Source organism: Xyrauchen texanus, chromosome 6, assembly GCF_025860055.1.
Source record: "Xyrauchen texanus isolate HMW12.3.18 chromosome 6, RBS_HiC_50CHRs, whole genome shotgun sequence".
Classification (NCBI taxonomy): Eukaryota; Metazoa; Chordata; class Actinopteri; order Cypriniformes; family Catostomidae; genus Xyrauchen; species Xyrauchen texanus.
In genome coordinates, this window is record NC_068281.1 from 42457316 (window position 1) to 42483843 (window position 26528).

Consider the following 26528-nt stretch of genomic DNA (forward strand, 5'->3'; position numbering starts at 1 on the left):
AAACCACTTCCATATAATTGACGTCTTGTTACCTTTTTTGTCAACAATTTCCTCAGCTTTGGAAGATAGTTCGAGTTCACTTTCACCGTCGCTTTCGTGTTCGTCGTTTCCACTCGTTTTTTCTTTACATTCACTTTCTTCACTGCTGGTAGCTCAAACAGTGCTCTGCTAGCAAATGGGCGTGTAATTAGACGCACAAGCCAAAATCTGAGTTCTGACTGGCTGTTGTCTGTTTATTTCTGCTTTGTAATAGGCTGTTAGGTCTATCCATATCGAGTAAACATGTCAAAAGTTTATCATCGTTGTCTAAATAAATATTATCGCGATGCCATATCGAGATCGTTTTATCGCCCAGCCCTAAGCCAAGGAACATGGGAATTACTCTGATATACAAAAAAAAAAACATTACATTCTTGACCTCTGTTGCATTGTTCTAATGGCTCTTGTTTTGATTTTTGACTATTTAATATTTTCTTTTTAGAACTGTTGAAGCTGAAAGAGGAAAGTGAACCACTGAATGAAGTCGAGGAAAAACATCAGCATCAGAAACCTGATAATTTCTTAACTGGAGAAAAATCGTATAGTTGCTCACAGACTGAAAAGAAATTGTCACAAAAAAGAACAAAAACAAAAAATAATTTATTCTGCCCTCAGTGTGGAAGAAGGTTCAGACATAAAGGAAACCTTAATTGCCACGTGAGAACTCACACTGGAGAGAAGCCTTTTACATGCCATCAGTGTGGAAAAAAGTTCAGTCACAAAAGATACCTTCATTTACACATAATCAGTCATTCTGGAGAGAAGCCTTTTAAATGCCTCCAGTGTGGCAAGAACTATAAACAAAAAAGAAGCCTTAAAATCCACACAAGAATTCATACTGGAGAAAAGCCGTTTAAATGCCATCAGTGTGGAAGGAGTTGCAGAGACGCAACAGATCTTAAGGATCACATGAGAAGTCATACTGGAGAGAAGCCTTTCTCATGCCTTCAGTGTGGAAACTGTTTCACACAAAAGGCAAGCCTTAAAATCCACACAAGAATTCATACAGGAGAAAAGCCGTTCACATGCCTTCAGTGTGGCAAGTGTTTCGCTCACAGAAGAAGTCTTAAACGGCACATGAGATTTCACATTGGAGAAAAGCCTTTCACATGCCTTCAGTGTGGAAAGAGTTTCACTCAAAAAGGAGACCTTGAAATACACACAAGAATACATACTGGAGAAAAGCCGTTCACGTGTCTTCAGTGTGGAAGAAGTTTTATAAGCAAAAATGCCCTTAATGTTCACATGAGAATCCACACTGAAGACAGGCCTTTCACATGCCTTCAGTGTGAGAAGAGTTTCAGATATAAAAGAAGCCTCACAAGTCACATTGGAATTCACGGTGGAGAGAAACCGTAAGGTTCACATGAGAAATCACTCTGGAGAAGAGCTGGACAGGGGAAAAAAAATCAGCCTTGGAAAATGGGGGCAAGTAGATTGGAGTTGTACTTGCATGCAGAGAAAATATCAGTTTGTAAGCGTAACAAACAAGGCAGACCGAGTGACCCGAGTTGCCTTAAAGGGACTATGCTGATGATTTGTTTGCTAAAATCATTTAGGCTTGGATGCAATGCAATTTATGATTGAATAGGGAACACTGATGTAACTGATTTTTCAAGGTTTAGTATACTGTTGTGTAAATATCGACTGTGATCAGGTTTTCCTATATTTTTTCGACATTCATGCATTTTTCCTTAATCAGATTTATTTGATGTAATATTGGATCACCGGTAGCTGGCGACATCTGCTGGGCGTTTCAGAAGTTTCATGCAAGACCGCCATTACTGCACTTCATGTGAGAGGAAACATTCAAATGGAAAATGTGTTGCTTTTAGAGTTAGGATATTCGAGTTCAGACTTGAGTTCGAGTCACAAGTCCAATTTTAATGGGTTTGGTCTTGTCATGGACTCTCAGACTGAGCATTTTTACTCAGACTTGTTTGGACTCAAGCCTTTAGGAGTCCATGGCATTTGTGAGCAATGACAGAAAAATAACGTAATATAGGGTGACCATACATCCTCTGTTTCCCAGACCTGAATAAAGGGTCTGGCCGGGATTTAAAAAATGCCGGGGATTTGTCCGGGATTTGGCTTGGTCTTCGTAATGATGTGCTCTCTACAGTTAGCACTATCATACATTCAGTGTATTTGATACTGCACATCAGTTTTCACAAGCATATGTCCTTATGTGTGATCCTGGCTGAGAGTAGCAGTGCGCACTCTTTCAAAGTACTTTTTTAGCACTCTCGATCAAGGGCACATGCTGTATGTGTGAGCGGGAAAGAGATCGCACACATGCTCTGCCACTCTCATCCAGAAACATAAATTATGTAAGTACACTTTTAAAAGTTCCCCAACGCTACAAAATATTAAATGGAACAAATGTTTTATTAGACGCCTGTTACTACGCAAAGCCATTTCTAACTGAAAATGTTGTCTAGATCGAGACAAAATCAAATATGCTACATATTAGGGATATTTAAACTAATATGACGATGAAATCGAATGTGGTTCTCACCCCACCGAGAGCAAGAACCACATTATAGCGACCACAAGGAGGTTACCCCATGTGACTCTACCATCCCTAGCAACCGGGCCAATTTGGTTGCTTAGGAGGCCTGGCTGGAGTCACTCGGCACACCCTGGGTTCGAACTTATGATTCCAGGGGTGGTAGTCAGCGTCTTTACTTGCAAAGCTACCTAGGCCCCCCTACATCACCATCATTTACAGCAGGGGTGCTCGCATGTCTACGGAATGAAATCTACATTTTCATCATGTTATTGCAGCAAGATCTACCATGTACACTAAAGGCTTTACATTATCACAATACTAAAATGTCATTAGTCCGCACAGAGAAATGGCAGTTTTGGAGTTTGTAGTTATTTACATGATCTGCTTCCGAACTTTTATTATTTGAACTTTTAATAAAGCTATAACGCATTAAATATAACTGCATTAAAGATGTAATGTCAGGGTGTTTCCTTTAAAGAGCTCCAGCTTCACTTATTCCACAACGAGAGTGCTTCTGAATTTACTTATTTGTTGTTTTTTGTATAGTTCCCTCATAATTTGCAATCTACATCACCTGAAGCTGTTTGGAAATTTTAGAGTTCGTCTGGACTGTGATCGGTCCTCTTCCTCTCTTCAATCAGACGTGAACTGCATTGCTGCTCTTAGTTTAATGTGATTTCTTGTTACATAAAATGAGATCAAACAACTATTCGGCAATTTTTTAACGTCGATAATGTCGACTAATCGTTTCAGCCCTAGATACCTGTGACATTTCAAGGTTTTCGGTACCAATTTTGATACCATAGAAAAAATTTGCTAATATGATGTGCTATTGAACACACTTTAGCATAAAGTTACATTTCAATGTAAATAATAAATAACATTTTTAATAAAACACTTGTTTGTTTTTAAGCAGGGCCCTACTGAAATCTGTTTTATTTTTTCCCTAAATCCTTTTTCCTATTTTTTTTCAATAATTTTTTCCAGAATTCCATGTTTTAAGTTTAATTTGATTCCTTTATCAAAATGATGTCTAATTTAAAAAAAATCCTTAAACTTTTAAAAACTTTTAGCAATTACTTATCAACATACCGTTGCATTTTCAACAAACCTTTATACAGTTCAAACGCAATCTTGCTTGTGATACAGTATAATGCTTAATTTCTATTATTATTACAATCATCATTCATTAATCATTGTTTTATTATAATTATTGTTATTATTTCTACAGTGAGGAATACATTTTACTATACTGTTATAATATATTTCTGTTTCCAGTTCTTCAATTTTATGCTTTTATTTTTACATTTATTTTTGACAGAAGTTGAACTTCTCCAGATAAACAGTTCACTTCATGGTCCAGTGTGATCGTTAAAGCACAAATGCTGTGATTTAATTATAAGAAATTATATAAAAAAAAACACTTAGGAGTGGATTAGTACTCTGTCATCTCTTATACAACGTGAATGATTCTCATAGTCTGTGGAGTTTCCAGTGTATGAGCGGTCTACACATTCATTTGACGCTCATTCAGATTAAGATTGCAACATTTTGTGGTTTAATAATCACACTAGGACATTTCATGATTTCAATTGGATTAGTTGTGCAATTAATTGTAAAAAGAGTAACAGAGCACATGCTCAATTAAGCGTGCAAGCATTTGAAAGCAGTTGTGTGTCAGCAAGACTGTGTGCGGGTCCCAAATTAAGTCGGTGCTTTGTACTACCGGCAGTGTTGGGGGTAATGTGAAAATAGTAACGTAATCAATTACTTTTTCGAGTAACGACTAAACTAATGCAATTTTTTTTTTATTTTAGACCATAATATCTGAGATCATTTTTAAATAAAGAAACGCGTTGCTTTTGTACACCTTTACTTGCGAAAAATAAGGAGTAAAAGTGTGCACATTTTGGGGAGAAGATTGGCATTGTAGTTTTATAGAGTGATAGGCCAGAGACAATTTAGTAGAGATGAGTCACTTCTATTTAAATGTATGGGAGAAATTGGTACATTAAACCAAGAAGCTTTAGCACCCAACAGTCAGTGGAAAGGATGGTCCGCCTTGCATGTAAAAGAGCCAATCACTTTTTAGATACAGACATTTCCTGCCAATCAACTCGCTAACATGCATGCACATTTCATGTTTTAGTGTAATAGGAGGTCAACATTCAGTTGAGTAAAATGCGGCTGATTCATGTGTTAGTATATACTGCATTAAAAAAATCTGTAAATGGGTTTAGGAAGAGAGATTATATGACTAGTCTTCCCGAAAGGTACTGGTTCAATTCTGCCCTGGGACAACTTGTGAAGTGGTGTTGGTTTGTGCATGTAATATTCAGACGTTGTTCGTTGCGTCTATCCTTAGTGTGGTGCAATGGGTGCCATTTTGTTGCTTTGCCCTGTAGTTGCTGCTTGCAGCAATATTTATTATTATTATTTGTATTTGCCCTTTTTCTAATAAAAACCCATAACATGTAAAACTATATATACAAAATATAAACCTTTAGAAACTACCATAGTTGTGCCAAGTATTGACTTGTACTCTTAAATGAATAGTTTACTAAAAAATGAAGTTTCTTGTTGCAAACCTGTATAACTTTTTTCTTCATTTTAACTCAAAAGAGATGTTAGGCAGAATTATATTTTTATTCATGATTCACTGTCATAATAGAAAAAAAGATGCGCTGGTGACAGATTAACATTCTTTCTAACATCTTTTGTGTTCCACGAAAGAGAGAAATTCATACTGGTTTGAGGGTGACTAATGATGACAGAAATTACATTTTTTTTTTGGGTGAACTATCTTTTTAACTACCTGTTTAAGTGTTTGTTAAAGGTATTTGTCAAGAAAAATAATAAAATTCTATTGTTTACTCATGACCTCATCACGTCTTGCTGGGAAACAAGAGACTGAAGAAAAGGGCCATTCCATCTGAAAAAAACTATAGGCAAGGATTTAGAAAATCAGCCCCCCAGTAAGATTGTTGTAAAATTTTGGATGAATTGTTACAAGTTTTAAGAATTGTTACGGAGTCCTTTGTCTGGGCTGCCCGGCCGCGGAAACGCAGAAGGAAAAGGGGAAAAAGAGCCAGGGTCTCATCAGAGTAAGACGTTACGCAAATCGACCCCCGCTACCCATTATACTACTGGCAAATGTTCAGTCTCTGGACAACAAGCTCTGAGAGCGCAGATCTCTTTCCAATGAGAGATGAGGGACTGCTGCATTATCTGCAGAAACCTGGATGTCTGCGGAGATTCCAGACTCGGCCATCGAACCCGCAGGTTTCTCCGCGCACCAAGCGGACAGAGCGAAAGACCTCTCAGGTAAAAGTGATCAACAAATCATGGTGTGATCAGAGGAATGGACATTTTATAAAGTCTTTCTGCTCTCCTGATCAGGAATGTCTCATGCATCTGTGTCGACCACTCTGGCTACCGAGGGAATTCACAGCGGTCATTATCACAGCTGTGTACATCCCACCACAAGCCGACACAGACCGGGCACTCAAGGAAATGTATGGAAGCATAATTGAGCAGGAAACCGCACACCCTGAGGCCGCGTTCATTGTTACCGGGGACTTTAACAAAGCCAATTTTAAAACAATCACACCAAAATACCACCAACACATCAGCTTCAACACACGAGGGGACCTGGTTTTGGACCATTGCTATTTTCCTTTCCGAGATGGCTACAAATCCCTCCCCCGCCCACCATTTGGCAAATCAGGCCACTCTTCTGATCTGCTTCTGCCTATAATCGGCCAGAAACTGAAACGGGAAGCACCCACCCTCAGAACGATCCAGTGCTGGTCGGACCAATCAGACTCTATGCTACAAGACTTATTTTGATCACGCGGACTGGAAGATGTTCCGGTCCGCCTCTGATGACATCGAGGTTTACGCTGATAGCGTAACGTGTTTCAGCGGGAAGTGCGTAGAGGACATTGTTCCGACCAAAACAATACGGATCTACCCCAACCAGAAACCATGGGTTAACGCCGATGTTCGCGCGGCACTTAGTGCGCGGACCTCCGCTTTTAATTACGGGAACGTAGAGGAGCATAAAAAAGCCAGTTAAGCACTCCATAACTCTATCAGAGCAGCCAAACGCCAGTACAGGCACAAAATTGTAGGACAGTTCAACACTACCGACTTGAAGTATGTGCCAGGGAATTAACATCATCATGGACTACAAAGGGAATAAAAACTCCGCCGTGAACACCGCTGCCTCTCTCGGATGAGCTTAATACATTTTATGCTCGTTTTGAGGACAATAACACCGCCCTCGCGGAGAGAGCACTCGCGGCCGATGCTATAGAGGATGGTTCACTCTCAGTCTATGTTGCAGATGTAACCCTTCTGATGGCTGAACATCTGTAAAGCCGCGGGTCCAGGCATTCTGGGCCGGGTCATCAGAGCGTGCGCGAACCAACTGGCTGGTGTTTTTATGGACATTTTCAACCTGTCCTTCTCCCTGTCTGTAGTCCCCACATGCTTCAAAATGTCCACCATTGTGCCTGTACAAAAGCAATCAAAAATAACTTGTTTAAATGACTGATGTCCTGTTGCTCTGACCCCCATCATCAGCAAATGCTTTGAGAGGCTAATCGGAGATCACATCTGCTTTGTGCTGCCCACCTCTCTGGACCCATTGCAGTTTGCCTACCGCAACAACTGCTCCACTGATGATGCCATTGCATCTACAATACACACTGCTCTCTCCCACCTGGAAAAAAGGAACACATATGTGAGAATGCTGTTTGTAGACTACAGCTCAGCATTCAACATCATAGTGCCCTCCAAGCTTGATGTGAAACTCCGGCTCTGAGCTTAAACGGCTCGCTGTGCAGCTGGATTCTGGACTTCCTGTCAGGCAGACGTCAGGTAGTTAGAATGGGCAGCAACATCTCATCACTGACCCTCAACACTGGAGCCCTGCAGGGCTGTGTTCTCAGCCCACTCATGTATTCCCTGTACGCACATGACTGTGTGGCAACACATAGCTCCAATGCCATCATTAAGTTTGCTGACGATATGACGGTGGTAGGTCTGATCACTGAAAATGATGAAACAGCCTACAGAGAGGAGGTGCACGAGTGTGACACGCTGGTGTCAGGAGCTCGGCGTCAGTAAAACCAAGGAGCTTGTAGTGGACTTCAGGAGGAAAGACAGAATACACAGCCCCATCACCATTAATGGAGCACCAGTGGAGAGAGTCAGCAGCTTCAAGTTCCTCTGTGTCCACATTACTGTGGAATTCACATGGTCTGTCCACACTGAGGACATTGTGAAGAAGGATCACCAGCCGCCTCTTCCTGAGACGCTTAGGAAGTTTGGAATGAACCACCACATCCTCACACGGTTCTACACCAGTACTGTAGAGAGAATCCTGACTGGCTGCATCACTGCCTGGTACGGCAATAGCACCGCCCACAACTGCAAAGCCCTGCAAAGTGTGGTGCGAACTGCCAGACACATCATCGGAGGTGAGCTTCCCTCCCTCCATGACATCTATAACAGGCGGTGTGTGAAAAAAGCTTGGAGGATCATCAGAGACTCCAGCCACCCGAGTCATGGGCTGATCTCACTGCTACCATCAGGCAGGCGGTATCGTAGCATCAGGACCCGCACCAGCTGACTACATGACCGCTTCTTCCCCCAAGCAATCAGACTTTTGAACACTTGATCTCTCACGATCAATAATCAGCACTGCACTTTATTAATCCATTATATCACACTGGACTGTCATTAGTATATTCTCCTCAATACATCTACTATATATATATATTTTTTTTTTTTTTTTTTTTTAGGTACTCTTTATTTTTATTTTTTTTATTGTATGTGTATTCTATATTGTGTGTATTGTTTACTGTACATTGTATATTATTATGTGTAAGTATGCGTACATTTGATATGTAAATTGTGTTGTGTAAATATGTTGTTTATTGTAATTGGTATATGTCTCATCACTGTCATGACTGCTATGTTGCTCGGAACTGCACACTTGTGTATGTGGTCGTGTGACATAAAGTGATTTGATTTTGATTTGAAATAAAGATGTCTGACTCATAAATGAATCTTTCATCTAAGTCAGTTCTTTACAATGAATTGGTCACACATGATAGGAAAGCAGTCTGAATGACTTGCGCACACTGCTGAATAATTTGGTGCACGCTGTCTTTTGCCAATACGCTCACAGAATATTTTAAAACGTGGAAAATAAAGAAAAGGCTGGTTGCAGTGGATCTGCAATCAATGGAAACCAAACATATTGACCACGCATCCTATCATTTGCCAGTGATAAAGAAGGTCTTTATTAAGTTCAACACACGTGTGAAGCTTGTAAATGACTTTTGCATGTAAAGAAATTGTATGACCAAAAGAGTATCAAAACACTAAATATTCTACATGAAAACACATGGAAAAGTACAATGGCATTACCATGTTTTTACAATTACCTGGGAGCACTATGTTAATACAGTGGTTTATGAATAAGGTAGTCATCTAGTGAAATACCATAGTAGTACCATGGTATTATTTGAATTACCTTGAAGCACCATGTACATTCAATTGTATATGAAAGAGGCTGAGGGCAAGGCTGGTAGTCAGATGGCCCAGCTCATGACAAAGTCAAATGCTCTGAGGAGAGGCTGCAAGGAAACGTTAGCTGAGCTCAGGAACATTGAGGAGGAGATTGCGGCCAAGGGAGAAGAGCTCAGATTAATGTAGCCTAGTACTGTGGGGGTGCTTTGCTGCAGGAGCGACTGGTGCTCTTCACAAAATGTATTGCATCATGAGGAAGGAAAATTATGTGGATATATTGAAGCAACATCTCAAAACATCAGCCAGAATGTTGCAAATGGGTCTTCCAAATGGACAATGACCCCAAGCATACCTCCAAATTTGTTGCAAAATGGCTTAACGACAACAAAGTCAAGGTATTGAAGTTGCCATCAAAAAGCTCTGACCTCAATCTGACTGAAAAAGTGTGTGCGGAGGTCTACAAACCTGACTCAGTTACACCAGTTCTGTCAATTCTGGTGGAATGGGCCAAAATTCCAGCAACTTCTTATGTGGAAGGCTACCCAAAATGTTTGACTCAAGTTAAACAATTTAAAGGCAATGCTACCAAATACTAACAAAATGTATGTAAACTTCTGACCCGCTGGGAATGTGATGATAGAAATAAAATCTGAAATAATTATCTTTACTATTATTCTTCCATTCATAATTCTTAAAATAGTGATGCTAACTGACCTAAGACAAAGAATTAGTGTATGTACAATTCTGACTTTATCTCTATGCGTGTGTGTGTATACGGTGTATATATGTGTGTGTGTGTGTGTGTGGCAGACCTCTGCCTTTCCTATAAAGGAGGCATTGGGTGCTGGTTGAATAATCCATGTAAGACTTTAATTTAATTTAACTTTTCAGTGTACATAAAAACATAAAAGTGCTTTTCAGCACAATAAACAAACGCATTCAATAACATGCAACAGCCTTGTTTTTCAGCATTCACTGTGACAGTCACAAACACAGCTCTGTGTGTCTCCCTGCCTGTCTGCGCTGTCCTTAAATACTCCCTACGCTCCTCCCTGGAATGCAAGACCGGTGTGGCGCACAGGTGAAACTTGTTTACCATTTATCTTTCTGGCATCGCTGTGCCCCGACGCCGCTTGGCCATGTCCTGCTCGCCATAGATAAATTCACATTTATATTATGTTATGTACCTGTATATGTATTGATGGGAATAAAATGGCCACATATTTAATGCACTATTTTGGGCCTGTTGGGTTTGAAAAGCTGTTACAGGGCACTACGCTGTCAGAGCCCAAGCTTTGTATTTAGACCAATTGACTCCATATCCTGAGAACTTAGAAAAGGAATGAATAATTCTTTGGAGGTAAGGCATATATCTAGTGGGGTTGGAGACAAATAATACAATTAAATATGCTTAAAGCAGAAGCTTATGCGCCATACCTCCTGTGAGGGACCGAGGGTCAGAAACAAGGAACACAAGCTCTTAACTGAAAAAATTGGTCTTTATTTGAACCCAAATAAAAAAGGACTTACAAACTCATAAATTTCTTACAACATAACAAAATCCACAAACAAAAAGAAAATAAGATAACACAACATTCAACAGAAAACAACTAACAAACTAAAGCTGTCCCCTGTAATGAACAAAGCAACAGCTTATAAAGGAAAGGACGGGCCCATTACAACACAAGAAGGGAAAACAAAGTAACTTTACATTTAACACTTAACCCTATTTAAATCATGATCAAATCAACAAATACATTTATGAAATCAAAATTGAAGAAAAGCAAATTTTATAAAGATAAATATATAACTAAAGAAGTCAATTAATAAAGATATAATTTTTTCCATGCAATCTGAGCAAATGGTATGTTCGGACGGAACCAATAATGCTTAAATTCCTTGTTCCTGCCCGGACTCTAATTTTCGTCACCCCAGTATGCTGCTTCTGCCATCCGTGTCTGAAGATCATCGCCACTCATCACCGGTAAACTTAAACTCAATAGAAACAAATATAAATAACAGGCACAACGAAACTAACTTGTGTGCACTCCAAATCAGTAACGATGTAAATAAAGATATGCAAATCTAAAGCAATAAAGAATACAGATTGATTCTTGTGGTTATTGTCAACTACCATTATACTGTAACCAAAATAAATGAGGACAGAAAGAAAGAGTGAAAATTAAATATAGAGATTAACCATAAATTAATAAACACATACCCTCCACGTAAATGTGTGTGTGTGTGTGTGGCGTGCGTGTAAGAGATGCATCTATATTACCACTTTTGTGCGGCTTTTTTTTCTGTGAAAAAAATAGTATTATATCTCTATTTCAATCAGGTCAATTCTCTGAGGCCATCAGACGACATTCGGCGCCTCAGCTCTGCCTCTGCATTTTTAATATTCCCTTCCAACACCACGAGTTCTCGTGATTTGGATTTTTTCAATTTAAAAAAATCTCCCAAGCCACGCCTACAGAGGACACCGAGGACCAGTTCGTCTTCATATAAACATTGATTTCAGCCTTTAACATTTGTTGAAATTCAGGATTTTGCTAAAGGGATACATTAAAGTGCCATCCATATGATTTATTTTTCTCCATAGGTGGCAACACCTCTAAACTCAACAGGGCATGATCTGAGACTAAAATGTTTCCAATTGAGCAATCAACAACAGATTAAATGAGGGACTTGTATATATGAAAAAATGAGACCGATGAAAAGAATGTATAGTTCCCTACCGGATGGGTTCAAAAGTCTCCAAATATCTGTAAGACCAAGATTTTTACACATCCTGTGAAGCATCAATGTTGCTCTAGGGGGCTTACACACTTTTCCTTCACTGTGATCAAGGACTGAGTCCATCAAAATATTAAAGTCTCCTCCCAATATTATATTATGAGGGGTGCCAGTGGCTTGCAACATTCCTTCAAGATCTATAAAAAAGCCCTGACCATCAGCATTAGGTACATAAATATTAGCCAAAATCAAACTTTGCCCTGAATTTCTGCAAAAACAATAATGACTCTTCCTAATTTATCTTTAAACTGTATGAGACATTTGAATTGTAGATGTTTACTTATCAGTGTAATGACTCCCCTGCTCTTTCTTGAGCCAGCACGAAAGAAAACATGTCCATCCCATATTTTCCCAAATGTTGAATCTTCTTGTGGGAAAAGATGTGTTTCTTGAAGAAACACTATATCATATTTCTTATGTTTAAGAAGAGAAATAGCTTTTCTTTTTTTTTATTGGGTGCCCCAACCCATTCACATTCCACGTGGAGAGAGACAATCCACTCATACTAACTGAGCTGGCCCATTTAACTGCTACATGAGTGCAACAAATGACCCAATCACTCCAATGTCCTGCAAGAGATACTCTACAAAACAAACTCCAACCAATAGGAGGTATAAGCACAAAGAATGTGCAGATTCATCCACAACACTGTCCAGAAGGAGTTCTGCTATCCAAAACAAATTCCAACCGCTAGGCGGAACCAGCTAATAAAGAAACAAAAAAGGCGATCCTCTTCCTCGGGCGATCAAGTGGATTTTCATTGAGTCGGTTCACTTGGCTGCAATGTGAGAACCACAAAATAACTTACTCAGTCCTTTGCTGGGGACATGTAAATACTTTATGGCCATCCTTAGTATCTATTCTCCATTTGGCCAGGAACATCAATTCTCTTAAACAATTCTCACTGAATTTCCTTCACTTCTCTGGCCAAATCATCTCCCTGGCTCAAGGCTTCTGGGGGGGCATCAGCTTGAGCACGCAAGTGTCTTTTAATGTCTCCAGAGCCAGAGCATTTTGAATTATTTGACATATTGTCTTCCTAGAACATTTATGCATCAGGGTGTATTGAATCTCATCGATTTATGACACAAAATGTATAAAACACTTGCAAACTGCCGAGATTTAGCCGTTCACACATCCGAACCTCACATATCGTCATGTGATTCTCTAACTTTTTTTGGAATAATGTCAAGACAGTGCAGATTTCAAATTCTAAAGGGATTCTTGATATCTTTTGAGGTACTTGGGTAGAGTTTTTGGCCATTAGGCCTGGGAATAAGTTAAATCATCGGCGTGGATGGGGACCTCTGTAGCACCATCTTTTGACAAAAGTCAAAGAACTTTTGAATACTGCTCCTAGGGGATTAATGTGACTGCCATCAAATGTGAGCAACATTATGCCAAAACATTGAAGATGCTAAATTGCAAACTGATGTTTTTATATATTGAAGCATGGTGAGGCATTAAATGAATGGCAAAAATAGGGAAACAGGAAGTGTCCTCATATATCCTGTTCGCATTGTGTGATTTAGATCAAAATTGAGATTCATGTTTGGTTATGGGAGCTGATCACAGGGCTATTGTGGGTCACGGTGATAACACCACCAACTGGCAGCAAGGTGTGTGGCACTTAAAACAGACTTTGAAATAGTCCTCTTGCATTTACCCAGGTCACTTCACAATTGTTTAGAATAATGTCAAGACACTGCTGATGGAAAATTTTGAAGGGATCCTTGATATCTTAAATAGTGTTGCATGGCAACAGATTAATTTACATGGTGTTATAGTCAGACTGGAATGCTGGCATATGTCTATTACACATTTTATGGGTCAAAGCTGCACAATTGATTACACTAAAACTGAAATCGAGGTATGATGTTGCAAGGTTACTAATCTGCATAGTTTAATCAAAATGTGTGCGCTCCCTTTCTCCACTGCGATCGCTTCGATGGACATGGATGCACGCACGCAGAGATTTTTTTGTGGTAAAGACAAATAGTTTTGTGAGATGGAAAAACAAGCCTGAATTTTGAATTCATAACGTATACTGTATATTATAAAACATTGAAAATAGCAGTACAATGTGCTGGAGAGAAACAGCTCTGAAGTGTATGCATCAAACAGAACAATCAATTTGTCAACTCACCTGATACAGCAACCACTCCACATTAAAATGCATGCTTATGATCTTCTCTGACATGTTTATAAACTGTTCTTTTGCACTGGAAAATTTGGGTTGTGCTTTTTTCGGCTTCAACTTTTCCCCCGCCATTTTTTAAACTAGTTTCATCATGCAACACATTTTTATACTTGGCTGTAAAGTGATGTCACTGATGGAGCTTCTCTGTGCTCGCCGCAAATTTCCAACTAATATAAAAAAAAATTGTTGATGATTTTCATTATCAATAATTGTCGACTTTATCAATTAGTTGTTTCAGTACTCCTTACAATCTGATAGTGTTTATCATCGAGTCAGGTATGCTATCCTTTATTTATATTGGCTCTGAAATGTTACATGAGTGTTGATTTTGTTTATACACATTTTATGTGTTTTGCACATACAACCTCCCAGGACTGCCTATGTTTCCCAATTTAATTAGATTGTTGAGAGTTGTACTTGAATGCAGAGAAAAATATCTGCCAGGAAGTGTTACAAACATGTTAGACCAAGTGACCTGAGTTGCCTTATAGGGGGTATGCTGGTGTGTTTGCAAAATCACTAGAATAGCTAAGAGATCCTGGACAATTTCTTTTCTGGAGTTTAGGCCCATAAAGATTTATATTCTTTCAGATTCAAGATTTACAAATGCTGGTATCCACTGACCTCTTCACACATGCAACCTTCACGTGTACATCCACTGTTGTTGTTTCCAGCTTCGTCTCCCGTTGTTTACTGGTGATTATATCTTCAAGTGCTGCTTTGTGACTGCAAAGGCTCACTTGTCAGTCTGGCCAAGTTGTGTCCCTCTAATTAGTGCAAATAATTACTGGCGCATGTACGCATGCTGCAACTTCAGTGTATGCATGGTTAGAAAAATCTGGCTGCATGTGAACACTGCCAATGACTAAATTTGCATCACATGTCTGACCTAAGTCTACTTTGGTCGTAATTTTATCCCTTATTTAAGGATAAGCCAAGGAACATTAGAATTAACCTGGTATAAATAAGATCACATTAAATACTTGACCTCTGTTACTTTGTTCATATGTTTTTGCTTACTTTTATCTCCTTGCATTTTACATTTATCCCTGCTGTTTTTGACTATTTAATATTTTCTTTTTAGAACTGTTGAAGCTGAAAGAGGAAAGTGAAGCACTGAATGAAGTGGAGGAGAAAAATCAGCATCAGGAACCTGATAATTTCTTAACTGGAGAAAAATCATTTTATTACTCACAGACTGAAAATACATTCTCACAAAAAAGAACAAAGACAAAAAAAGATTTAATCTGCCCTCAGTGTGGAAGAAGTTTCAGACATAAAGGAAACCTTAATTACCACATGAGAAGTCATTCTGGAGAGAAGCCTTTTACATGCCTCCAGTGTGGCAAGAACTATAAACAAAAAAGAAGCCTTAAAATCCACACAAGAATTCATACGGGAGAAAAGCCGTTTAAATGCCATCAGTGTGGAAGGAGTTGCAGAGATGCAACGGCCCTTAAGGATCACACGAGAACTCACACTGGAGAGAAGCCTTTCACATGCCTTCTTTGTGGAAGGAGTTTCACACATAAAGCAAGCCTTAAAATTCACACAAGAATTCATACTGGAGAAAAGCTGTTTAAATGCCATCAGTGTGGAAGTGGTTTCATAGACGCAACAGCCCTGAAGGATCACATTGGAATTCACTCTGGAGAAAAGCCTTTCAAATGCCTTCAGTGTGGTAAGGGTTTCACACACAAAAGAAGTCTTAAAAGGCACATGAGATTTCACATTGGAGAGAAACCTTACACATGCCCTCAGTGTGGAAAGTGTTTCACTCAAAAAGGAGACCTGAAAATACACACAAGAATACATACTGGAGAAAAGCCGTTCACGTGTCTTCAGTGTGGAAGGAGTTTTCCAAGCAAAAATGCCCTTACGGTTCACATGAGAATCCACACTGAAGACAGACCTTTCACATGCCTTCAGTGTGAGAAGAGTTTCAGACATAAAAGAAGCCTCACAAGTCACATTGGAATTCACGGTGGAGAGAAACCTTAAGGTTCACATGAGAATTCACTCTGGAGAAGGGCTGGACTGGGACTAAAAACCAGCCTTGGAACAACCTTTCCCCATTGAAGTAGATTGGTGTTGTACTTGGATGAAGAGAAAATAAACTCAGCAAAAAATTAAACGTCCTCTCACTTTCAACTGCTTTATTTTCAGCAAACTTAATGTGTAAATATTTGTATGTGAAAAGATTCCACAACTAAGACATAAACTGAACAAGTTTCACAGACCTGTGACTAACAGAAATGGAATAATGTGTCCCTGAACAAATTGGGAGTCAAAAGTAACAGTCAGTTTCTGCAGTGCATCTCCTCCTCATGGACTACACCAGATTTGCCAATTCTTGTTGTCAGATGTTACCCCACTCTTCCACCAAGGCACTTGCAATTTCCCAGACATTTCAGGGGGGAATGGCCTTGCTCTCAGTCTCCGATCCAACAGGTCCCAGACATGCTCAATGTGATTGAGATCCGGGCTCTTCCCTGGCCATGGCAGAACACTGACATTCCTGTCTTGCACGAACAGACATAACGAGCAGTATGGCTGGTGGCATTGTCATGCAGGAGGGTCATGTCAGGATGATTGCAGGAAGGGTACCACATAAGGGAGGATGTCTTCCCTGTAACGCACAGTGGTAAGATTGCCTGCAATGACAGCTCAGTCCGATGATGCTGTGACACACTACCCCAGACCATTAATGGACCCTCCACCTCTAAATCAATCCCGCTCCAGAGTACAGGCCTCTGTGTAACACTCATTCCTTTGATGATAACGCGAGTCCGACCATCACCCCATGTGAGACAAACTAACGACTCACAGTAAAGAGCACTTTTTGCCAGTCCTGTCTGGTCCAGTGAAGGTGGGTTTGTGTTGCTGGTGATGTCTGGTAAGGACCTACCTTACAACAGGCCTACAAGCCCTTAGTCCAGCTTCTCTCAGCCTATTGCGGACACACTCATCACTGATGGAGGGATTGTGCATACCTGGTGTAACTCGGGCAGTTGTTGTGGCATCCTCTACCTGTCCCACAGGTGTGATATTTGGATGTCTGATCCTGTGAAGGTGTTGTTACACATGGTCTGCCACTGCGAGGATGATCAGCTGTTCTTCTTTTCTCCCTGTAACGCTGTCTCACAGTACGGACATTGCAATTTATTGCCCTGGCCACATCTGCCGTCTTCATGCCTCCATGCAGCATGCCTAAGGCATGTTCACGCAGATGAGCAAGGTCCCTGAGCATCTTTCTTTTGGTGTTTTTCAGAGTCAGTAGAAGGTCTCTTTTGTATCCTAAGTTTTTATAACTGTGACTTTAATTGCCTACCGTCTGTAAGCTGTTAGTGTCTTAACGACTGTTCCACAGGTGCATGTTCATTAATTGTTTAGGGTTCATTGAACAAGCATGGAAAACATTGTTTAAACCCTTTACAATAAAGATCTGTAAAGTTAAATGGATTTTTACAAAATTATCTTTAAAATACAGTGTCCTGAAAAAGGGACGTTTCTTTTTTGCTGAGTTTATCTGCGTTAAAAACAAGGCATACCAAGTGACCTGAGTTGCCTTAAAGGGGCTATGCTGGTGATTTGTTTGCTAAAATCCTTTTGGCTTGGTTGTATTGCAGTTTATGAATGAATAGGGAACATTAATGTAATTGATTTCTCAAGGTTTAGTATACTATTGTGTAGAGATCGACTGATTATAGTTTTTTCCATATATTTTCTGATATTCAAGCATTTTCTTTAATCGGATTTTGTTTATGTAATATTGGACCACGATAACTGGCACCATCTGGTGGATGTTTTAGAAATTACACGCAAGACCGCTATTACAGCAGTGCATGTAAGGAAACTAGTATTGACACTGACTACCACCCCTGGAGTCACGCATTAGAATCCAGGGCATGCTGAGTGACTCCAGCTTGGTCTTCTAAGCAACCAAATTGGCCCGGTTGCTAGGGAGGGTAGAGCCACATGGGGTAACCTCCACGTGGTCACTATAATGTGTGGTTCTCGCTCTCGGTGGGGGCGTGGTAAGTTGTGCAGAGAATAGTGTGGGTCTCCACATGCACTATGTCTCCGTGGTAAAGCACTCAACAAGCCACGTGATAAGATGCTGGGATTTATGGTCTTGGATGCGGAGGCATCTGAGATTTGTCCTCTGTCATCCGGATTGAGGCGAGTCACTACGCCACCACGAGGACTTTGAGCGCATTGGGAAATGGGCATTCCAAATTGAGGAGAAAAGGGGAGAATTTTTGTATTATATCGAAAAGTCTTGGATGAATGCATGTTGGAAATAAATAAGTTTAATTTAATTCTCTGTTGGCTATTCTTATTATTCTCATTAGTAAAATTGCCATTCTCTAGGCTGATGCTCAGGCGTGTTCTACCGTATGTTGCCAGCTGCTATAAACAAGATCCATTTGTTTAAAATTACCTTAATTATATCAACATTTTCTATTTAAATTAATTTGCTATGAATCATCATCTATGTAATTATAGCTCTGTGGAAATTAATTTATTATCTCTGCAGCATCCTTTGAGTATAAGTTTTCCATAAACACAGAAATTCATGGGGCAAAATACTTTTCACAATAAACCAGAAACATGTCTAAAATTGCTTTGTGTTGAGTGACAATGAGTGTTGATGAGAAGTGTTTGTCATTTGCTGCCAGATGTGGTGCTCACGGTAAAACATAAAAAAAGTACTGTTTCAGCAGGTATTTCGTTATAATCTTCTAGTCCAAAGATATTTTTAATAATTCTGATGCTATTCGGGAGAATCTGTAATCACAATTTAGCCAACTTTAGCCTATTTAACAACACCTAAACCTTTTAAAACTAGTTTATAATAGATTACATTTATGCAAAATTGGTAAACTCCCATTGTCATTTATTTTTGTTTCTTTTTCAATTCATTAGCCTATTATTATTATCAATGTTGCTGCTGCTGTTATTATTATTATAGTTGTAATATAAAACCTTTGCACATTTTTAGTTCTTAATAAATAAATTAATTTGAGATGTTTCCTACTTGAATGCAAGCTCTATTTAACTTTTAAAATATAAAGATGAAAAATCTATTTTATTAAATCAATTCTGCAAATCAATTATAAGATATAACGATATACAAATAATCTGTATCGGATTGGTTGTAAAAAAAAGAATTTGGTAAATTGACAAAATAGATAAATTAAGCAAATTCCCCAAAATAGTAGTAGGTGTGGGTTTAGATGCCTTGGGGTAAGCTGTGCCAGTGGCTCAAATAATAGTAATAGCGAGCTTGTGTATCCAAATGTGTAAACTTTTACATTTGACCTGTTGAAAAATTTAAAGAGGAGACCAAATTGCTTCATAGATTCTGGCATAGTTCTGAGTTTAGTTTATTCAGGCATGATTCATATTGGGCAATCATTTTTGTGAATGGCGAACTCAAAATTTTTGTGTTCATCACAGAGCATTTCTGCTTCCAGGTATTCTTATTATTCTTCATCTTTCTCCCCGATGGGACTTTAAGGCAGCGCTATGATGTGTACACAATGAAACGGTGCCACCATCAGGCAAAATGTCACTTTTCTTTTGCTTCTAAATCTGTAATGGTTTACTCTAGAAAGAAACAAAACTTTCTCCTGATTATTCTCCTAATGGTGGTTTTAATGACCACTTTTGCATTAGAACTCCATTTGTTACAGTGGCCAACATGTTGAGTTGAGGCATTTTTCACTACACATCCTACAAAAAATGTCTCAGGTTATCTTTTGTCCAAGCTGCACAGAAATTACTGAACAGAATTTTGATTATCATGTCTGTTGAAAAGTTACGGCAATACAAATTTGATAGACCAAGATGGCGGCGTGAATGCATCGCGACACTCAGTGTCTCTCCAGATTCTGCAAATTAGTGGTAATATGCTTGTTTATCTCAAGTATTCTCTGTAAAAACAGTTTAGTGTACATATCGTACACCCGACAGGAACTTGTGGTCATCGGTTCCAGCAATTCTGACATCGTTATTAGCGTATTTCCAGAGATCGCTAAACCAACGGGATCTCCGAACATCCCCACACCGACGGAAGGGCTCTTCAGACGGACACGCAAACAAGGCCGTAGGGGATCACGCTGAGGAATTCGAGCGAGGCTAAAGCTAACTCCACATCGACTCGCTCTTCCAAGCCTTTTCCTCTCCAATGTTCGCTCGCTGGGGAACAAAATGGATGAACTGCGGCTGCAGATCACCACACAGATTGATTAGACTGCAACATCATGATTTTCACAGAAACTTGGCTTAACAGCGGAATACACAACAGCGCTATCGAGCTAGCTGGAAACTGCCTCCTCCGTGCGGACAGAACAGCTGATGACTGTGGTAAGACCAGAGGTGGGGGTTTGTGCATTTATGTCAACAAAACGTGGTGCACGGACACCACCATCACCGAGAGTCACTGCTCAGCTAACCTTGAGTATCTCATGGTTAAGTGTAGACCTTTCTACTTGCCCAGAGAGTTTACATCAACTGTAGTAACAGCAGCCTACATACCACCGGATGCTAATGCTAAGATTGCCATGAAAGAACTGCATTCTGCTATCAGCAAACAACAAACTCTGCATCCCGAGGCAGCCTACATTGTCGCGGGTGACTTCAACCACTCAAATTTAAAGACTGTACTGCCTAAATTCCATAAAATGTATCATGCCCCACAAGAGGAGGAAAGATTTTAGACCAAGTCTACACAAATTTAGCTGATGCATACACAGCTGCTCCCCTCCCCCATCTAGGACACTCAGATCACCTCTCTTTGTTTCTACTGCCCAAGTATTTAGCACTCATCAAATGTGTGAAACCAACAGCAAGGACAGTCAAAGTGTGGCCAAAATGAGCTGACTCGGCACTTCAGCAGCGTTTTGGAAACACTGACTGGAGAGTGTTCGCAACTCAGGCCACCCACGACTCCCACACGGACATTGATTCATATGCCTCCTCCGTTCTGGACTGTATCAACACAAACATCAACAGTGTCACCACCCTCAAACTGATTACCACTTTCCCTAATCAGAAGCCATGGATGAACAGTGAGGTAAGACTCCTGCTGAAGGCACGAGACACTGCATTCAGATCAGGTGATGCTCAAGCCTATAGCTCATCCTGGGCTAACCTGAATAGGGGCATCAAAAAGGCCAAACACAACCACAAGCTAAGGATTGAGGATCACTTCAAGGACAACTCTGACCCCCGACGCATGTGGCAAGGCATCCAGGCCATCACAGACTACAAAACTACTAACTCCACCCCCCGTCTCTGACACCTCCTTGCCTGATGAGCTGAACCACTTCTATGGCCGCTTCGAAGGAAGTGGCCATCAAGGCTGTGGTCTCTGCAGTTCACCAGCCCCTCACACTCTCCTCAACCGATGTGTGTGTGGCACTGAGCAGGATTAATGCACGCAAGGCTGCTGGTCCTGATGGTATCCCCAGATACGTACTCTGGGCTTGTGCTGTGCAGCTGACTGAGGTTTGGACCGACATATTTAATCTGTCACTAGACCAAGCAGCTGTCCCCGCGTGCTTTAAAACCACCTCCATCGTGCCGGTGCCAAAACACTCCAATGCAACAAGCCTTAATGACTACCGTCCAGTTGCACTCACCCCCATCATTATGAAGTGCTTTGGAGAGGCTGGTCCTGGCCCATCTCAAGACCTACTTATCACCCTTACTGGACCCCTTCCAATTCGCCTACCGTCAGAACAGGAGCACAGAGGATGCCATCTCTATGGCACTACACTCTGCCCTGTCCCACCTTGACAATAGCAACAGCTATGTGAGAATGCTGTTCATTGACTTTAGTTCAGCATTCAACACCATCAACCCCTCCAAACTCATCACCAAACTCAGTGAACTGGGCATCAATTCCTCCCTCTGTAACTGGATTCTGGACTTCCTAACCAACAGACCTCAGTCTAGCTAACCTAACCTCCTCAACCATCACCCTGAACACCGGCATACCACAGGGATGTGTGCTGAGCCCTCTCCTTTACTCCCTCTTCACCTACGACTGCACACCTGTACATGGCTCTAACACCATTGTCAAGTTACATGAGCGACACTACAGTGATTGGTCTCATCAGTAACAACGATGAGACGGCCTATAGGGAGGAGGTCCAGCACCTATCATCGTGGTGCACTGACAACAACCTGGCTCTCAACACCAAGAAGACCAAAGAGCTCATTGTGGACTTCAGGAAGTCTAAAGCTGGCACACACACCCATTTCTATCAACAGGACTGAGGTGGAGCGTGTAACCAGCTTCAAGTTTCTGGGTGTCCACATCTCTGAGGACCTCTCTTGGACCCTCAACACCTCTACCCCGATCAAGAAGGCTCACCAGCATCTCTTCTTTCTGAGGAGACTCAAGAAGGTCCACCTGTCTCCTCAGATCCTGGTGAACTTCTACCGCTGCACCCTACTGAACTCTAGGTCTGCATCCCGCTGACAATTGACTATTGACATACTGTAATTACACCTATACATAGCCATATTGTACTACTCTTCATCCTGTACATACACTTACACTTATTCTTACTGCTCTTATAATGTTACCACACTGTACATACTGTACATTTCTATATGGTTAATACAGATTATCCATATTTACTGTTTTCTTACTATATATTCTGCTAATACACTGCATATCTATATTATTCTACTACTATTTCAAATGTCACTGCTACTACATTGCACATATCGGTACATGTTGTTCATACACTGCTCATATTACAAAGCCATATTTATTCTGCACTATAACACTGCAATATATTTCTGTACCTGCCTATGCACCACCTGTCTATACTTGATTATCACATTGCACTTTTCTTTTGCACTTCTGGTTGGACGTAAACTGCATTTCGTTGTCTTTGTACTTGTACTCTGCACAATGACAATAAATTTGAATCTAATCTAATTAGAATGACCGCTATGCTGACTCTCAGCTTGGTATGTGCCTTTTGGTGGCTGTCAGCCTTGTTGCTGTGTGTTTCAGTGGATTGTGTGCAGAAATGGGAAGCAGAAAGGTACTGGTTCGATTCTGCTCTGGGACAACTTGTGAAGTGGTGTTGTGCTCTTTGTGCTCGTATTAGTGTGGTGAAATGCTTGCCATTTCAGTGCTTGGCATCGTTGTTGCTGCTTGCAGCTATATTTATTATTATTATTATTAGTATTATTATTATTATTATTTGAATTTGCCCTTATTAAAATGTACCTTTTTTTAACAGTTTGTAACAAGACCATGGTAACCACAGGTGAAACAAGCATCTATAAAACAAACTATGGCATTTTTCTAATAAATACAGCACCAATAACAAGTAAAACTACATAAACTATAAACATTTAGAAACTACCATAGTAGTTGTGCTGAGTATTGACTTATACTCTTAAAGGGATAGTTCACTCATAAATTAGGGTTCTTGATGCAAACCTGTATGACGTTTTTCTTTATTTAAACTCAAAAGGAGATGTTAGGCAGAATTATATTTTTATTCATGATTCACTTTAATTGTAGAAAAACAAAATATGCACTGGTGACAGATTAACATTTTGATTAACATCTTTTGTGTTTCACGGAAGAGAGAAATTCATAGAAGCTTGAGTAATAATGACAGACATTACAGTTTTGGGGTGAAATTTAAGTGTTTTTAAAGGTATTTGCCAAGAAATATTTTTTTTATATATATATATTGTTAGCTCATGAATGCTTCACATCTTGCTGGGAAAAAAGAGACTGAAGAGAGGCCATTATGTAGGCTGTAATGTAAACTTCATCATTCCATCTGAGTAAAACTACAGGCAAGAATTTAGAAAATAATCCCCCCAGTGAGAATTAGTTGAAATTGTTGTAAAATTTTGGATACTTTATTACATTCTCCGCCACTTGTCATGGGGTGCATGAGACAGACACAGATTTGCAGGTGAAATACCCTGGGGGGCTCTTTATTACAAAAATGCAGAGGGTGCTTGAGAGTTAAGAGATTAAGTGCAGCGTGTTGGTGGTGATTAGGGCGGTTCTGTGTTCGGAGGCTTCGTAGTAGGGCTGGGCGATATGGCCAAAATTGTTACCATGATAATCTTTTTCATATTGTTCGATATCGATATTTATCACGATATACATTTACACATTACACTTTCTTTTTTTATTTCAAAGATGACAGAAGAAAAGAAGAAAAAATTCATTCTAAACAGTCAAAATAGTCTCTAAAAAACTGCACAGGGGGTCCAGAGATGGCGAAAGCAGTGGGGTCTGTGGGATCTTTTACCAATTTTACCATCTTTTACCGTTTATCAATTGAAAATGAATGTTAAAAGATCATCTGTTTGTTCTGAAGCATAGTGACAGCCGTCCAGTATTTGTTGGAATATTTTACATTAAAATTAAATATTTTAATGTAAAAATATTACATTAAAATTAAATCTATTCTTTAGATTCAGATACCCAAGTATGGAGCATAGAAGCCCTTGTGACTGTGGAATGATGCTGAATGTGGGTTCAGGAGGTGTCCCGAGAGAAAACGTAGAAAACGTTTTTTAACAAATATAAAAAAAATTTGTATATTTTCATTAAAGCGAGAGACTAATTTATTCGTAATTTAAGTCTTTCCTTATCCATTCCAGACATCTAATTAATTTTCACAATATTAGAACAGAAATCGATTTGTTTTATTTGATTTGTTTATTATTAAAGTCTCGTAACATGCTGATTAATAAAGATATATTTAGAGACGTTGAGAGGGTGCAACGTTGTCATGACATCTTGTGGTGCAGATTAAATCAATCCGGTGTCCGACATAGCCTAATCGTTAGCAAGGCAGCTAGCATGAGCAAGTTCATCCAGTCTGACACTACGTTACCACTGGCGGGTTGTGAGCGAAGCTGAGAGCGTTTTCAATTCATTCCTATGAAAGCCGAGCGTCATGCTCGCAAATTGGATCGTAGGATTGGGTGCGGATTAAATCAATCAGGTGTCCGACATAGCCTAATCGTTAGCAAGGCAGCTAGCATTAGCAAGTTCATCCAGTCTGACCCTACATTTCCACTGGCGGGTTGTGAGCGAAGCTGAGAGCGTTTTTAATTAATTCCTATGAATGCCGAGCATCATGCTCGCAAATTGGATCATAGGATTGGCAGCGGTGCTGAGCAAGCTCTCTCCTAGTGCTGTGAGCGTCTTTTGAATGGATTTCGTCCTCCCCAGGGGAAACGCAGCCTGAGAAAGCCGAACTGCTTTTGTTTTGGCGACACGCAGTAAATATCGAACATTCCTCAAAAGCTTATCGTGGATTTTCTTTATCGTGATATATATATATCGATATTGTTTTATCGCTCAGCCCTACTTCATAGTGGTGAGAAATAATTGGAAGTTTGTGAAGTCAGTGCATGTCTGGAATCTTCTCACTCATGAGAACACACAGCTCACCTTTGCTGTGTGCTCTGTGTTTATATCCCCTGAGACTTGAGGGAGATTGCCGTCAGGTGTTCCCAATCAGTAGCTGATTTAGTCATGGGCGACATAGCCAGCTGCCCAGGGTGGCATCTTGCTGGAAGGAGGCACCTTGCGGGGGTGAAGGCATGTGCTCCACGGCACAAACTCCACCAGCCATCTCGTTTATAATAACTTTGGGGGCATCCTGAGGCAGGTTTCGCCCAAGGTGCCATACGACCTAGAACTGCAAACGTTCCCAGTCAGGCCACTCAGCTTGGTGTGAGCTAGTCGCCATGGTTTCCAAGAGAGACACTGGTTTGCACAGTGGTGTGTAAAATTTGGAACAATTTAAAAAATGCTGTCACATAGTGCACCCTTGAACGTGGTCCCCTTGGCCACAAGCCCAATTGCCCATATTTTTAATCTGGCACTGGATTTACTTTAGGGCTGCAATTAATGATTATTTTGATAACCGATTAATCTTCAATTATTTATTTGATTTATCGATTATTTGAATCAACCAAATTGTATTGATTATATTTAATTAAAATGTGATTATTTAAAAACAGCAGTGATAAAGGTCTTAAGGGTTTGGTTTGATTTACGATAATGAATTAACGATTCTATATACTTTGAACAAAGCCTGAATCATGAAAAGTTGTTTAATTGTTTTTATTATTTTTATAATTATTGCATCAACCGCTGCTGCAGAACCTATAGTTCCCCACCAGAGGTCAACATAGCCTGAGTATTGACACAGACTCTAAATCTTGCAATTGGTGCTCAGTACCTGTGTATGTACAGTAAGTACTGGTTTGTCTCTAGTGCCCTTGCGAAGTCTTGTTATTAACATTTGGACCTCTAAGATATCAGTGTGATATCCATGAAAGCTGCAAACTTGATTACACTGAAACTAAATTCGAGGTATGATGTTGCAAGGTTACTAATCTGCAAAGCACATTAAT

At 40.0% G+C, this 26528-nt stretch overlaps 2 protein-coding genes across 3 annotated transcripts in view; one reads left to right on the plus strand and one right to left on the minus strand.

Moving 5' to 3' along the window:
• LOC127644815 (gastrula zinc finger protein XlCGF8.2DB-like) overlaps positions 1-18698 on the plus strand; it is a 31202-nt gene extending 12504 nt beyond the window's left edge. Inside the window, exon 3 of one of the 2 annotated variants that reach the window (XM_052128210.1) lies at positions 15178-18698. In XM_052128210.1, coding sequence (XP_051984170.1) covers positions 15178-16094 — 917 coding nt within the window. In that variant the 3' untranslated portion in view covers positions 16095-18698. Of the gene's footprint in view, positions 1-481; positions 1732-15177 lie in introns of those variants that run through there. The other variant, XM_052128211.1, reaches the window with a different exon arrangement.
• The window catches only part of LOC127645727 (zinc finger protein 420-like), a 451613-nt gene that overhangs the window by 154007 nt on the left and 271078 nt on the right, over positions 1-26528 (minus strand). The gene's annotated exons all lie outside the window — the stretch shown is intronic.